General features: G+C 34.6%; 1 protein-coding gene across 9 annotated transcripts in view; it reads right to left on the bottom strand.

Annotated features, from left to right (window-relative positions):
* The window catches only part of PPFIA2 (PPFI scaffold protein A2), a 290,351-nt gene that overhangs the window by 191,354 nt on the left and 84,750 nt on the right, over positions 1-14,247 (bottom strand). For 2 of the 9 annotated variants that reach the window (XM_077178788.1, XM_077178789.1), the window contains exon 1: positions 5,400-5,833. The exons of 5 other annotated variants lie outside the window; for them this stretch is intronic. In XM_077178788.1, coding sequence (XP_077034903.1) covers positions 5,400-5,480 — 81 coding nt within the window. In that variant the 5' untranslated portion in view covers positions 5,481-5,833. Of the gene's footprint in view, positions 1-5,399; positions 5,834-14,247 lie in introns of those variants that run through there. 2 more of the 9 variants (XM_077178790.1, XM_077178791.1) reach the window with 1 other exon arrangement.

The following is a 14,247-nucleotide window of genomic DNA, read 5'->3' as shown; positions in this document are numbered from 1 at the left end:
CCAGCATTACTATTTTCTGCCACTGTTAACATGTCAGAAGTCTTTAAAAACTACTTCACTGTCAGCCTTCCTGCCACTGTTATTTATATTCACTAACACAGCATTCAAAGCTTCTGAAGGCCACAGCAACCTACATGATGTGCACACAATGTCTGCCACAGCAACCCAGCTACACAGTGGATCCTGTTAAAGCTGGCCCTTCAGTGATGCTCACCATCGTTACTGCTACAAGCCACCGCTTGGCTTCAACTCGCAGCCTTCACAAAGATCATGCCCCTAGAACTTCTACATGATGTTTCTGAAAAATATGTACTGTGCCAGTGCCACAAATAAGAACAGAAAAATCTTTATTTAGACAAAACTAAGGGAGTAATCTCACGCCTGGCAGAGGGCTGCTGGAAGGAGCTGCCCACATGCTCAGCCAGCTGAAGCTCAAGGTAAGATCAGATTCCATAGCTCTCCCATGGATGAGGTGACACAGGCCTGAAAGTATACACAATTTTTTGGTTCTCTTCTGAATGTGGCATATTTCCTACATGTGCAAGTAAGTTTGCACAGAGTAGGAACAGAGTCACCCAATTTTACAAGAATTTTATTGTGGTATGAAAGGTGAGATACAAGGTGACTAATAACACATCTCCATCACCTGGAATTTTTAATTTTTTTTTTCATAGCAATGGGTTATTTCTGCAAAGAAACTTAAGAGCTGTTTTGTTTGATACTAAATTATATTGCAGTGAAATATGTGAAGCAACAAAATAGTGGAAAAGTCATGGCCTACTAAACAAGTGTAGCATGGCATACCTACTATCTGTATGCTAATAAATACAATTAAGAATTCTAACAAGATACTTTCTCTTAGAAAAGTGGCTTTTTGTTTCATTTACTATTTTCATATAAGATAAATGAAAGAAAATAGAATTAATGAAACAGCATAAAACAGAAGTTCTGGGTAGGTATATAGATAATTTAAATTACTAATATAGATATTAACATCATAACTAATGAGTATATATAGAATTTCTTATAGAACATGGAGGGGTTTTCCACAGGGCTCAAAGCAAATTGTGTACCAAAAAGTAACATTTTTACTTGCATTCTGTTAAACCACTGTCTTTTAGTAACTTTTAGTTGCTAAGAAGTTACAGCCAGCAGAAATCCTTATAGTGGTAATAGATATGTTTTATGTATAGAAATGTTTCCCAGTTTCCCAGTAACCCAGTTTCACACTTTTGATCAGCAATGCACTTTTATAAGACTTCATAGTATATTTACAATTTTATGTCACATGAATATTTTAGGATTTCTCTGCAGGTTTTTTTAGAAGGTAATTTTATTTCTTTATTGACCTTCTTATAGTCAGATAACTTTAAAAAATTGCTTTAATCTCCCCAGGTTTCAGAAAAGACCAGCCCTCACTTTGCTACTTCTTAGCAAAAAGGAACTCACTCTAGTTGTCCTAGGAGTGCATTTACAAAACCCACATCTCATCTCACTATAAAATAGGCTAGTATTGCTTCCAACTCTTTAAAAGTTTTTGGTTAACATTTATGGAAACTGTTCCAACAAAGTGCTGATTTCAAAGCTAAAGATTCAGCCGGAACCATGACACCATGCACTGCAGCAGTCTGAGGATGCTTTTTCCTTCTCTACTGCACATGCCTAGTTCCTAAGAAGGAACCTACTGGCAACTCCTTTTACTTTCCATTTAGGTCTGTGCTTAGCTCTAGGCTTTGGATGTGTGCTTAGCTTAATAACTGAAATGTGTAAGAGCTAGAAATACTGTTCATAGAAAAACAGTCTTTTTGAATTTGAATTCTGTTGAAATCAACATCATGTACAATGTGAAGATACTTGGTATGTTCAGAAGTTGTGCATGTTAGTATTCACGTGTTACTGTATACAAGCAATTTAAGAAAAAAAAAATTATTGGATTTGACAAAGACCAATATAAAGTTAAGTTGCTTTCAAATGACCAAAGCAGTATTAAAAACCTTCAGAGGCAAAATCTCAACTTTTAAAATTAATCCTTTGTGCTATGTTTTCATAAATAAAGGAACAACCCTCAAGACCCCAATAAAAACAGATTGAATAAAAATATTTTTTCAGTGAATCAATGTTCCCAACAACCAATAATCAAGTTAAAACTATCTCCTTTCTAATCCAAACTTTTCCACCTGCATCATTACTAGATGCATATAACCATTAAATACAGCAAAATACATGACCAAGCAAAGAGCAAGACAATGATACTACTTTAATTTTGCTGTTTACAATGTTCATGAGAGATGCTCACTGTGGGACTCCTGGAAGCTAATTTATCCACCTCAAGTAGCAGAAACACTATCTTTTTATTAAGCTTGAATGCAAAAATAAATTTAAAAAATCACTGCTTTCTTTTATACAGCTGCAGAAGTCTGTCAAGGTTGGCACACAAAAATTGAGATGAAACACAGAGATATTGAAATACAAAGCACTAAATTTTGGTATTGCCCTGGTTATTATAAAGTTAAATCTTGTTCATAACAGCATTACAACTCCTTTGTTTTGGAAAATATATAACTTCTTTATACAAGCCCCTCTCATATACATTTTTTTCTATTTTAATTGCTTTAATAAAATAGAGTCTAAGGATCAAAGCTTACGTTTCTTTGCATTATAGCAGGTGGTTCAGGAAATACATTGAACCAAATCATGTTTTGAACATTTGCAGAGTTTCAGGACAAATTTCCTGAGCAGAACCTATTCCTACGATAGGAGTATCATAGCTTCTAGATAGTCACAGATATTGATGTAATTAGGGACAGACACTGGAGCATCAAGAATCTTAGACAGTTAGTCTTTCAAACACTAACTGATTATTTCTAGCCCAAGTGCTTGGCTAGATGCAGACTGGATGGGCCAGTCTGACTCCTTGGCCACCAGAATTCAACTTGGTCTTTTTTTCCTGAGAATATCAGTGAAATGCTGATAATATAGTTACAACTTGCACACCTGCTTTTTTTGCTTCTTTCAGTACCATTTTCATTGCTGAAAGAATTAATATTTTGTGTTATTGAATCAACGCACAATTAACTGTTTAATCATTACATCAATGTACAAGGAAATCGGTAGCTTAATCACTCATTGCCGTCCATCAATCCGTGTTCAGGCCCTCATCTCACAATTTTTGTATTTGTTCAGTTTTGAACATGCTAGACATTGCTTTCACTAAGATTATTTTCACGTATTTTGGTTAAATACCAGTGTACATATTTCAAATTAAGAACCTGTCCTAAAACTTTGAAAGCTACTTAAACAAAAGAGATTCTCTGTCTCAAAGAGATTCAATGTAACATATAGAAACAATAAAATAGGTAGGAAAACAAAAGTCGAAAGTACTCTAAAACAAATCAAAATAAGTAACAAGAATCATATAAAATCCTTCTCAGCAATAATTACATTTGTAAGCAAAAACTGAAGCAACTCAAGAGGGAAAGAGAAGGCAGTGCAAACATGGTGGTCTAAAGCCACAAGACAAGGAATGAAGCCAAGGCAAGAACGGCAAAGTTTCTTCACATCACTTTATATTGCACATATATAAATAAATAAATAGAGAAAAGATTTGAAAAGGACATCACAGGACAATACAGACTCTCTTCTGTTGAGTTTTTTAGTTTTTGTTTTACTTTTCAGGGATTCTTTTAGCACCGACAACACCAAGCTGTTCTAGAACACAAACACATACTGTCCAGAATTAACAGCTTTACATTCCAAGGTCATTTAACTCTACATTGTTATTAAAATATCCAGGATACAACAGGAAATTTAGTTCTACTTTCCTTTTATTTAGTGACCCCTTAGCTCAAAAATCTGCCAAAGAAATAATTTTGAAAAGAGAATTTTTTGCATGTGGGATAATGTCTACAGTAATCACAGGGATTGCTAGTAGCAATAATACATATTGTCAAAAATATATATACTTTAGTACTTACTTCCATAAAGTATCACAAAATAAGATATTCAGTTTGGTATCACAACCAAGCATCCTAATTTTTGTGACTTTTTCAACTCGACATACTCAGAAAGGTATTCTTTCTGTGTTTAAGAGCATTGCTACAGGAGGCTGTACAGAATATTTAGATGTCAATGTGTGAAAAAAGTAGTCATGCTGTAGAGGAACAGGCCTGGGGCACTCATGTCTCTGAATCACTGCCAGAATCAGCAGCTCCTCACTGTTAGGAGGAGGCCATTCTTTCTGCACAGCCCTCAACTATCATTTGACACCACTGTAAGAAGGGCAAGACAGTACAATTAAAAACAATGGATTTAAAAGGAGACAAGAATGAAATGCCTATTATTGGGCCTAAAGAATGCTGTACCTGGATTTTGTAATAGAAGTTTGCTATTCATTTTATAATCAACTTTTATGATCATCTTTGCTTCAGATTGTTTGTTCTGGTCATATATACAGGGTTTATTACATATTAAAGAATCCCTCTACAATAGCATAAGTATTAAAAAAGACAAACTTGCTGGCAATCAGGAGAAGGAAGGATATTTAAATCCTAACTGTATCAGAGGCTGAGCTGAAAAAGCTGTTGCCACTTTAAGTTAAGGGAGTGTTTGATTTGCCCTGCAGGGCCAAAATGCTCTAAGGACCATCTGGGGCAGGGGTGTGTGTGAGGGTTTTTTTATTCTTGTTTAATCTTAGTGTAGGATTACATAGTTTCTCAGAGCCAAGATACTGAAGATTACTTATAATGAACTGCTACTGGAAGATGGTTGTAATTACTGGTTTGCAATTAAGACACAGAGCATATAATACATTTTTTACCTATAGCTAAGCACACAACCTTATTTACCTGGATGAGGCAAATCTTGGCTTAAAATTGAGAACCTTAATAATCCCACTAATAGATTCTGCTGTTTTATCAATTGCACATGTATTACTATTCATAGGAATCAAATTAAGCATCAGCTAGAATGAAATTACATTCAGGATTAATATTAAAGAAATCTAGACAGGTACAACATAGGAAGTTTTTAAAATATATTTTGTATAACATGACTTTGGAATTTCTGGTAATTTCAACAGAGTGCTTACCTAAACTAAACAGAAAGACAGTGTAGGTCCATGTAAGGAACTATAAATCTAATTAATTGCTAGATGATATTATTATTGGAAAGCACAAACAATAGCAAAATCACAATAAATGTAATTTTGTGTTAGTATAGGAGCAATTATATGCTGATTTTTTTAAGGCAGCAAACTGACTGTGATGATACTGATTTTTTACATTTTTTTCTCCTACCTATACAAAACTAATGAATACATAAGCTTCTTAACATATTAGCTACTCTTATTCAAAGTTTACCTATCGCTTTAAATCCTTTCAGTTTTATTCAAGTTCACTTACCTGAAAAGTATAAAACCGGGTCCCATTAGGAGGATGCACTTTAGGAGAGGCAGAGACAGTGTTCATATCCGAGAATATCATTTCTGGTCACACACAATACCATCCACAGAGAGCTACAGATGCAGAGCAGCGTGCTAAGCTCGGAGACAAATCCTTTTATACATTTAGGGAGGCAATTGGACAAAATTCCGTCTGCCCCATCCGTTCAGACGTACAGTGACAGCGCTTTGAATTCCTCACTCCTGCATCTGTGAGCTAAACTGTGAGGTCATTGCTCCCTGACCTCTAGCTCAGCTAGCCCCTTGTAATATGCACGATGAATAAAAATTAGAAATGCCAAAGAAAAGAGAGCCAGAACCTACAGTACATGGAGCTTGTGCAGAATCTGGCAACGCTTTGGACCTGCCCATCTGTTCTCAGTGATAATCACCTCCCTCCACCACAGCCTTGCAAAGTGATTATGCTAAGCATCCCAGTTAACCAATAAAACACAGTTTCATTTCAAGCAAGCGTGCACAGTGAAAAACAGAGGACCTCTTCTGACTAACCTGAAGCATGCCTCGTGTTCGGTTTCTAGCTGTATTTGATAACAACGATAATTTTATCATTTCAGTTGCTGACAGCTATGTTAACACATACAACTTGCTTTAAATAACACAAAGGTGGCTTTTTTGTTGTTTTAACTGTCTTGCCTAGAAAAAAAAAAATAAATTGTGTATTGCTCTCCAAAGTAGTATTTTTTACATTTCTTAATTTTTGGTGCTACTACTGGAGATAAATACATATTTGTGAGACTGTTTACAGAGCTATAGTCAGTTTAAATATAATACACATTATAAGCTTCTCTTTTGTATTTTTTTTTCTAATTGTTTTTTTCTCATCTTCAGTCTGAATGTCTCTTGAAGAAAGGTTTACCTAACTGCTAAGTATAAGTTTGGAATTTTATTCTGAGCCTTACTGTGCTTAGCAAAGCTACAGACCAACAGGTTAATTCATTAGCTATACACAAGATGTTTTAAAGAAGTTATTTTTTTAAAGCTGATAATACTTGTGAACACCTGCACTGAACATTCAAAAATCATTCATCACATCTTTTCTTCAAACACATATTGTTTGAACTACATGAAGATGATAAAGAAAGTAATATCCAAAGAACTTGGCACCTTTCAGCAACGAAAAATAAGTGTTCAATACACAAAAAATTGAAAAGTAGGGTTACAGAAAAGAGCAAAACTGTAAAGTGGTTGCAAAACTAACTTTGCATGTTCTGTCAAGTACTTTGTATTTTATTCACAAGGTTTAAAAGAGACAGAAAAAACACTTAATAAATGGTACTTTCAAAAGGAGCTTGTCAAAATTCTAAAAGCCTTGTGAGTTGCCAGGCTGCCTATGTTTTTTATTCTGTTTTATCCTAATGCTTTTAGCAATAGGAGATAATGCAGCTTCTAAAGTAAAATGACTATGAAATGAGTTGGAAAAGATGCAGAGATGTCTGTCTGTTTAAATGTGTCAGAGTGGTGCATACTGCAATAATATTTTGTAAGCCAAAAAGAAAAAATCTTCTCAGATCCTATTCATACCTATTCATAACAATTTCTTATAATTATCATGTTATGGCTTCTATAACATTTACAGAATCAAGGCAAAACTACTGTCTGGAACATTTTCTTAAGACTTAGATTTCAGATTACAGTGTATTCTCCCGTCTTTGATTCCTCTTGCAGAGGATCTAGATGCTTGTATTAGCAAAGAGGCCCCTCAGCTGGTCAAATGAAAGATACCAGTTTGTTTATAATCTGAGTAGAGTATCTTTTATTATGAGCTGATACTTTCTTCTTTATAATATCCCTACCAAACACGTGCTATTTCTCCACAGTGCAATGAATAAAGTTTCTTTTATGGACTTTTAAAATGGTTTTCCCTGGAAGAGGAAAGAAGTTTACATCAGAGTTTCATCACCAAATGCATCATTTGAAGAATTCATGTGCAAAATCCCGCGTACATTCCTCCATTAGACAACCACTTTCACTACTCAGTAACTATTAGCTTGAACTTCTTTTGCTTCAACTTTCATAACTTTTAATCCTTGTTTCTACCAGGGATATAGAAAACTCAGTTCATTTTCTCATACTGGCATGTGCTAAACCTTAAGGTAGTTAATTCACAGTTAAACCCAACTACTTTAGTCACAATGCCTTTCATGACCATCACACTATAGCTGTATTTAGACTTGCTAGTTCCCTATTTGTTCCTCTAGGACTGCACACCTTTTTTTAGATTCAGCCTTCCACTGGGAGCTCTTACTGGGATCGCTGTTCACCATGTCTTGGCTGCCTGTTACTTGAAAAATGCTTTTCAAAATACTGTTCCTGGTCTTTTATCTGTTGTTTTGGCTTTCCTGCCTAGGTGAAGAAACTAACTTCCACCTGTGATGAAAGGTAAAGACTATGAATTTTCTTCTATCCAACTGCAATACAGACATCATCATATTCTTGTAGCGTCCTCATGGAATCAGAATGTCATTTTGGTGTAACTCTCAAAATAGATTGAAAATGTTTGTTTACAGCAGGTTTTTTCTGAAAAATATGAAACAAACCTCCTGTCAGGAAGCTGTTAGAGCACCATTAAATTCAGTAAAGCATGAAGTGATGCATGGCAGAATGAGTGTTCACAATTACAGAAAGAGTCACATTTCAGAAAAGCCAGTAGCCCCAAAGCTGGGATTCAGCAATCTCCTCAGAACAAGGAGCTGGAAACAGGTCTCCCACGTCGAATTGAATGCAACAATGACTAAGGAAGGTATCAAGGAACATGAACTGAAAAAGAGCAGAAAACGGAACTGAAGGAAAATGAAGAGACCCAACAGGACAAACAGAGAAAGACACCTAAAGACCATGACTACAGCTCAGTGGATGCAAATTCAAATTCTTCTCATTCAAATATTTGCTCCCATGAATCTTCCAACTAATGATTTAATTATTCCATAAACTGAGACTTGTAGTGGAGGAAAAAAGAAAACCTCCTGCATGAAAAGAAAAAGTTCTACATGCTTAAAAGTATGAGATACAGCAATGCTTCTGAGATGGCTTTAGTTTCAGTTACTTTTGAATGTGTGAGTTATCAAGCACTGAATCTGTATCATATGAATTATTTTGAACTACACATTTTAGTTAGATACTACTCTCCAAAATTTTCAGTGGGATTACTTATTTTTTAAGTGAGTTTTTTTATGTGTAGCCTATGATTTTTGATATTTCATACAAAGCGTGAGATATTTTATATATTTATTTATTGATTGATATATAATATAAAAAACCAGTAAGTTACACATCCAAAAGGAAGGCATATATATTTATATATTAGATGATTATGTAAAGTACTTTGAAAATTCAGGGACACTAATATACAAACCCTTCTATTTCTGACTGCAGAGACAAGATGCACTTTTTTAAATTGATGAACACACTTAGCTTTTTAATGTGCTAGTGCTTCTGATATATAGTTTCTCTTCAGACTATGTAGAACAATATAAAGCAGATGTTTTGAGTTAAGATTTAAATCATCAGCTCTTATTGAATTAGGTGAGCAATTATCCAGAAACAAGGACTTTGTATCACATATTACTCTTATTTCTGTCTCTATTTCTGTCTCTATCAGGGAAAGCCATGTTAAAGAAACATGTCTTCCTCCAGGAGCAGTGTGAGTGTGTGATTTTCAGAACATTAGAGAGCTTTCACATTAAACCAGTAGACCTACTTCACAGACTCAGAAAAACCCTACTAATCTTCCAATATTGACAACACTGTAGTTGCATTGATGATTCTGTATTATCTTCTGTTGTAGACACCAAAATAGAGGGAGTATCAGATGATATGTTACTCATCTGGCTTAAAATATCCTGATTTTGCTTTAAATTGAAAAATGTTAATGTTTAAAGAGTTACGTTTTCCAACAATTAATGGCTGGAAATGATGTTAAACCTTTTCCACAGTTCAGAATAAAAGATATTCAATTTCATATCAAATTTTAATGACTATCTTCTTCATGAAGTCACACATGAAATCAAATTGGTTTTTATATCCAAATTTATTTACAGTTCTTTTCAAGCTTATTTAATGAAGTTCTATGCCAAAAATATTTCTTCTTTCCCCCATCAACAAAGCAACACAAAACCAAAATCTGAGGAATATACTTTAAAGAATGTATAAAACCCACACATATGAAGCTTCAGAAAGTAACCATTTTCAGCTGGTATAGCTCCCAGAAAGCAAAGTAGGAGAATTAAAGACAACGAGACATAGAACAAGGAAATTCTTGCTCCCTTTCAGGCTCCTAGTACTAACAGAAAATTTCCATCATTGGTTTTGCTGTTTCTGAGTATGCAAATACCAGCATGTACCAGGAAGTGTCTCACAAGAACAAGTGCTGGTACCAAGGCAGTATGAACCTATGAGCCCTATTTTAACTCTGAACATAAGGATTTGTGTAACCCTTGACGACAATTACACTGCAGGACAAACATATCTTCCATTAGAAGTAAAAACTATATAGTTTAGCATGTCAGAAATACTAAAGGATAAAATGTGTCCCAGAAGGTTTATTCTGTATGATGGCTTCCCTTTCAAGCATGAGAACAATGAGAAAACTTTCACAGGAACTGCAAGTATGAACACAAATCATTTTTAAAGTAATCTTGCTTTGTTGCATATAGTGAAATATTTTCATGTATTGCATTTACTTTGAAAAAAACAGTCAAAATCAATGAATCAACTTCAAACTCTTATTACCATTTTTCCTTTAAATGGCAAACTTGAGAATTCATTTAACTAACATTAAATATCTCTAGCTATGAAAAGTCAATAAAATTAAAATTGTTCATTCAATATCTAAGCCAGTTTATGAATACAGAATATATTTTGTATAACCTATCAAGTATGCAGTCCATATTCAACAAATATGGAAGGCAACCATAATGACACTAATTCCAAAAGATACCATTTGATTGCTTGTGCAGGAGCAAATTTCCCTTTATTTTGTATTCTGGACAAGCAAACAGCTAGGACTCCTGTGCAGCACTGCTCTACAATATTCTGGTCATCACAGGTGTAAGAATTAATTCTTCCACTCTGAAGACGTAACAATTAAATAGTTCTATATCTGAACCCTTTCCACATGGTTCAACAAAGCCAGGATGGAATATTCAAAGCACCATTCCATTTTTCTTGAAACAATTCAAGTTCCCAGCACTGGATCTATGCTTCGTCTGTATAACTCAACTATGAGTAAATCAAGATTGCATTTGAGGCTTATTAGGCAATTGAAATGAACCTGATATAAACACTGGTTTTATCTATTTTTAAGTTATGTGTTGATGACAGTTACCGACTGAATCTAAAAAGGAAATAGAATGAAAACTTAATGTTTATATATAGAGAAGTATACTGGACTTTAGGTATAATGTGAGAGTTGAAGGAGGAGAGGATGGAAGAGTTGTGAGAAAGTGTAGTGAAGCAAACCACAAAAAATTGAGAGGTTTATATCTGAAAATTAATTAATATCTGATTTGAAAAGATACTAATTTTCTCTTCTCCACAACTCTTGGGTTTCAACTGTCAATAGCACCGATATTAAGCTATATTTGCTATATATAATGGTCCTCTGCCACTCACTTTTGATGCCAGGACTACATTTCTGTTTTCTGACATGACTACAGATTTCATGACAAAGTCTAGATGCTCCATGGAATCAAAGACAATTTTTTAATGTAGAATCAAAGAAGTGACTGCCTTTATGAACATTTTTAACATTTTGGTCAAATTTAACATTAACTCTTGATGAATCAAGACCAAAACCTCCAAAGTAATGTGATCCCAGACAGTAGAAAAGATACAATGTAAACAGTCAACTTGTTATTTCACTATGTGTCATATCACTTGGGTGTCAGTTTTGCTATTCATGCTTTAAGTTTATTATTTTGCAACATTATACACAGTGGTATCACAGCACTTGGCAAAATACGAGTCGTTTCTTATCAGCAAATGTAGAATCTAAATCATGTGCATTACTGCAAAGGATCACAGTACATTAAGGATGAGTGAAATTAAGAAAGAACATAAGATGATAATCATTGCCTATGTATCATCATCAGCAGAGTGGCTTTTTCTTTTTAAGTGAACATCTTACATTATCTGTCTCATCCTGAGGATAAAAATAGGATGAAAGCCTATGAGGGAAAAACAGAAGTAGAAGATACAAGTTTAAGATAATGTGTTCAGGCACTACAACTTACTGTGAATAGATATCCTCTCTAACCTTCCTATCCTCCCTTCAGAAAATTCTTTTTTTTTCCTAACAGTATTATTTTATTTATTTTCATTCTAATAACTTATTTTATACTGCAATTGTTCTGCAATCTTTACATAGAGATATATCCTGTTCTGGAAGTATAAAAAGTGTTCAGAGAGTAAACTACTAATGAAAATGAGTAACAGAATTTTATCTAGACAATAAAGGCTGTCAGGAAAGCTTGTGCCAAGGCAATTGTCTTTGTTATTTATTTCTATTCCATCTGGAAAGTATCTTTTGTCATAATGAGTGATGCAAGTTGCTAAACTGCTCCTTTGAGTAAGGACTTACAGAAATGAATCAAAAGCTAAAATTCATGACTGATTAGTCCCATACTTTGCATGGGAACTGGAAATACTCTCTTGAGTAAGGATTGTGGACATCAGCAGGCCTTTGCAAAAGGAGCTTTGTTTGTTTACTTTCTCCATTAAAATTTCATCATTTTTCTATACTGTCAGTAAACATATTTCTTAATGAAATGAACACAAACTTGAAAAGTAAGAATAACAAGAATAAACCCATAAAACTACATAATCATGCCTTCTTTCACATTGGGAAAATATTGAAATAGTACTGATTATGTAATGGAAGTCTCTTAAGTAGATTTACCCTGGTAGCTTTTCTGTCCTGAAGGAAAAAGAGCAACAATCCTGAATCACAACCCTTGGAATTGGAATCTGCTGAAGAAGTGTTAATATTGCCAGTCATACCCCCAAAAGCAATAACTAATTGAATTGTTTAATCAATGACATCTTTAATCTAATTTTCAAGAATGCTCAGTCTCTGAATAGCCTATCTTAAGTCACACCAGCCCTGCTGATGCCATTTTGAGCATTTAGGTCTCACTGTTGTACACTTAATAGGCAAAGCACTTGGAGTGACTGAGTAAGTTTGAAAATGTCAGACCCATTGCTCCAACTTCATTCACAAAATGTAGTCTCCTAAGGACAATGTAAAATTCCCTTTTATAGCTAGATACAAGCAATAAAACCTTTTATTGCCTTTTTTTTTTCTTTAAGTACATAGCACAAATGAGTAATATTATATTAGCTTGAAAAGACATCAAGACTTTGCTATGGTGCACATTTCTCCATTGTCATATATATGGCCTTATAAGTGGTCATGGCAGAGTCTCTTCTAAAAATGTACCCTATCTGTGCTTGTCCTTAACCACTTGATGCCATTTTCCCTTCTAAAAGTGCAGTGGCAGTGTTTGTGTACTGATACTGTCTAAAATCATCTTTCCAGCAGAGAAAAGACTGGAGACTATAAAACAAAACAGTCAATACCATCCTGAGGGCAAATGGCTGCTCCAGATCTTGACTCAGCACACTTTCATTTCCCCTTAAAAACTATTATAAAAATATAGAATGATCCAGCAACTGCATAGTTATATTAAGTAGAAGGAAACGTTGCATTTTTCTGTGAAAAAAAAATCATGACATACAAATATAGCTGAAAGATACTTTCTCAGTATAAAACCTTCACAGGATAAAACCACCATTTTCCCCATCTTTAGGCTGAATGGTTTCAAAACTTGCTAAATCCCAAAAAAGGACTTTCTAAGTCTTAATCTTCATAATAGTCACCTTTTTGTAAACATGCTTTGGAAAAAAAAAAAAGGAGGATAGGATATTAAATATTTCTAAAACATAGGAAAAGTAAAAGTATTAGCTATTTCTTTTCTGCATTCAGTCAGGATGACTTCAAAATTTATCATATAAGTGACTAAGCAGCATTATTCACGATTTATCTTGCCATGCATCTAAAAAGTGCCATAAGTAGAGGAATGTATATGTTCTTAACATTCTTAAGGCTTAACCTGTATCTCAAGGTAGAAAACTGAGATGAAGATGGATTGATGATCAACAAAAATTCGTGCCAATATTAAATGAAGATAGAACTGCTATTATTAAGGATCACAGTCTAAAAGCCTGCCCTTGGGCAGGAAAAATAGCTACTTGACAAAAGCATAAAAATGTAGTGAAACCTAAATTAAACACTGTGATACCGACAGGGTACTGCTCTCATCTAACAGGACCTTGTCCCTTCTATATGGGAGAAGATGACTATTGCCTGGTGTTCTGCACTCACAGCTCATTTTGAAAATGCTTAAAGCTTAGTGGCATGATTATAAAGTTTTTAGATCAAAAGAAGAAAATTATTCATGGACAGAGAATCTCCGGTGGAATGAGAGCAGATGGAAAGCTGGGAATTATGCGGCTGCTATTGAGCAAGGACACATTGAAATCTCCTTGCCAAGGGAAGGTAGCCTTTGCATTTCTTTCTTTCGTGGAAGCAATGGCAGAAGTGAACCTTGGCATCTTCTGCTAGGCTTTATTTGCAGTGGAAGAGACCGTGTCTCTTGTGTGTTCCCACAGGCTCCCTTTACAGTCAATAAAGACAGGCGCTTTCAAGGGGCACTGTTTCTGACCTATTTTAGATGTCTATTTTAGTTGGAGATGAATCACCCTACAGAGGTGGGAGGCAGTAAAGACAGAAA

This window comes from Agelaius phoeniceus, chromosome 5 (assembly GCF_051311805.1).
Source record: "Agelaius phoeniceus isolate bAgePho1 chromosome 5, bAgePho1.hap1, whole genome shotgun sequence".
NCBI lineage: Eukaryota > Metazoa > Chordata > Aves > Passeriformes > Icteridae > Agelaius > Agelaius phoeniceus.
Note: the sequence above shows the minus strand (reverse complement) of the source record. Positions and strands in the feature narration are given on the sequence as shown.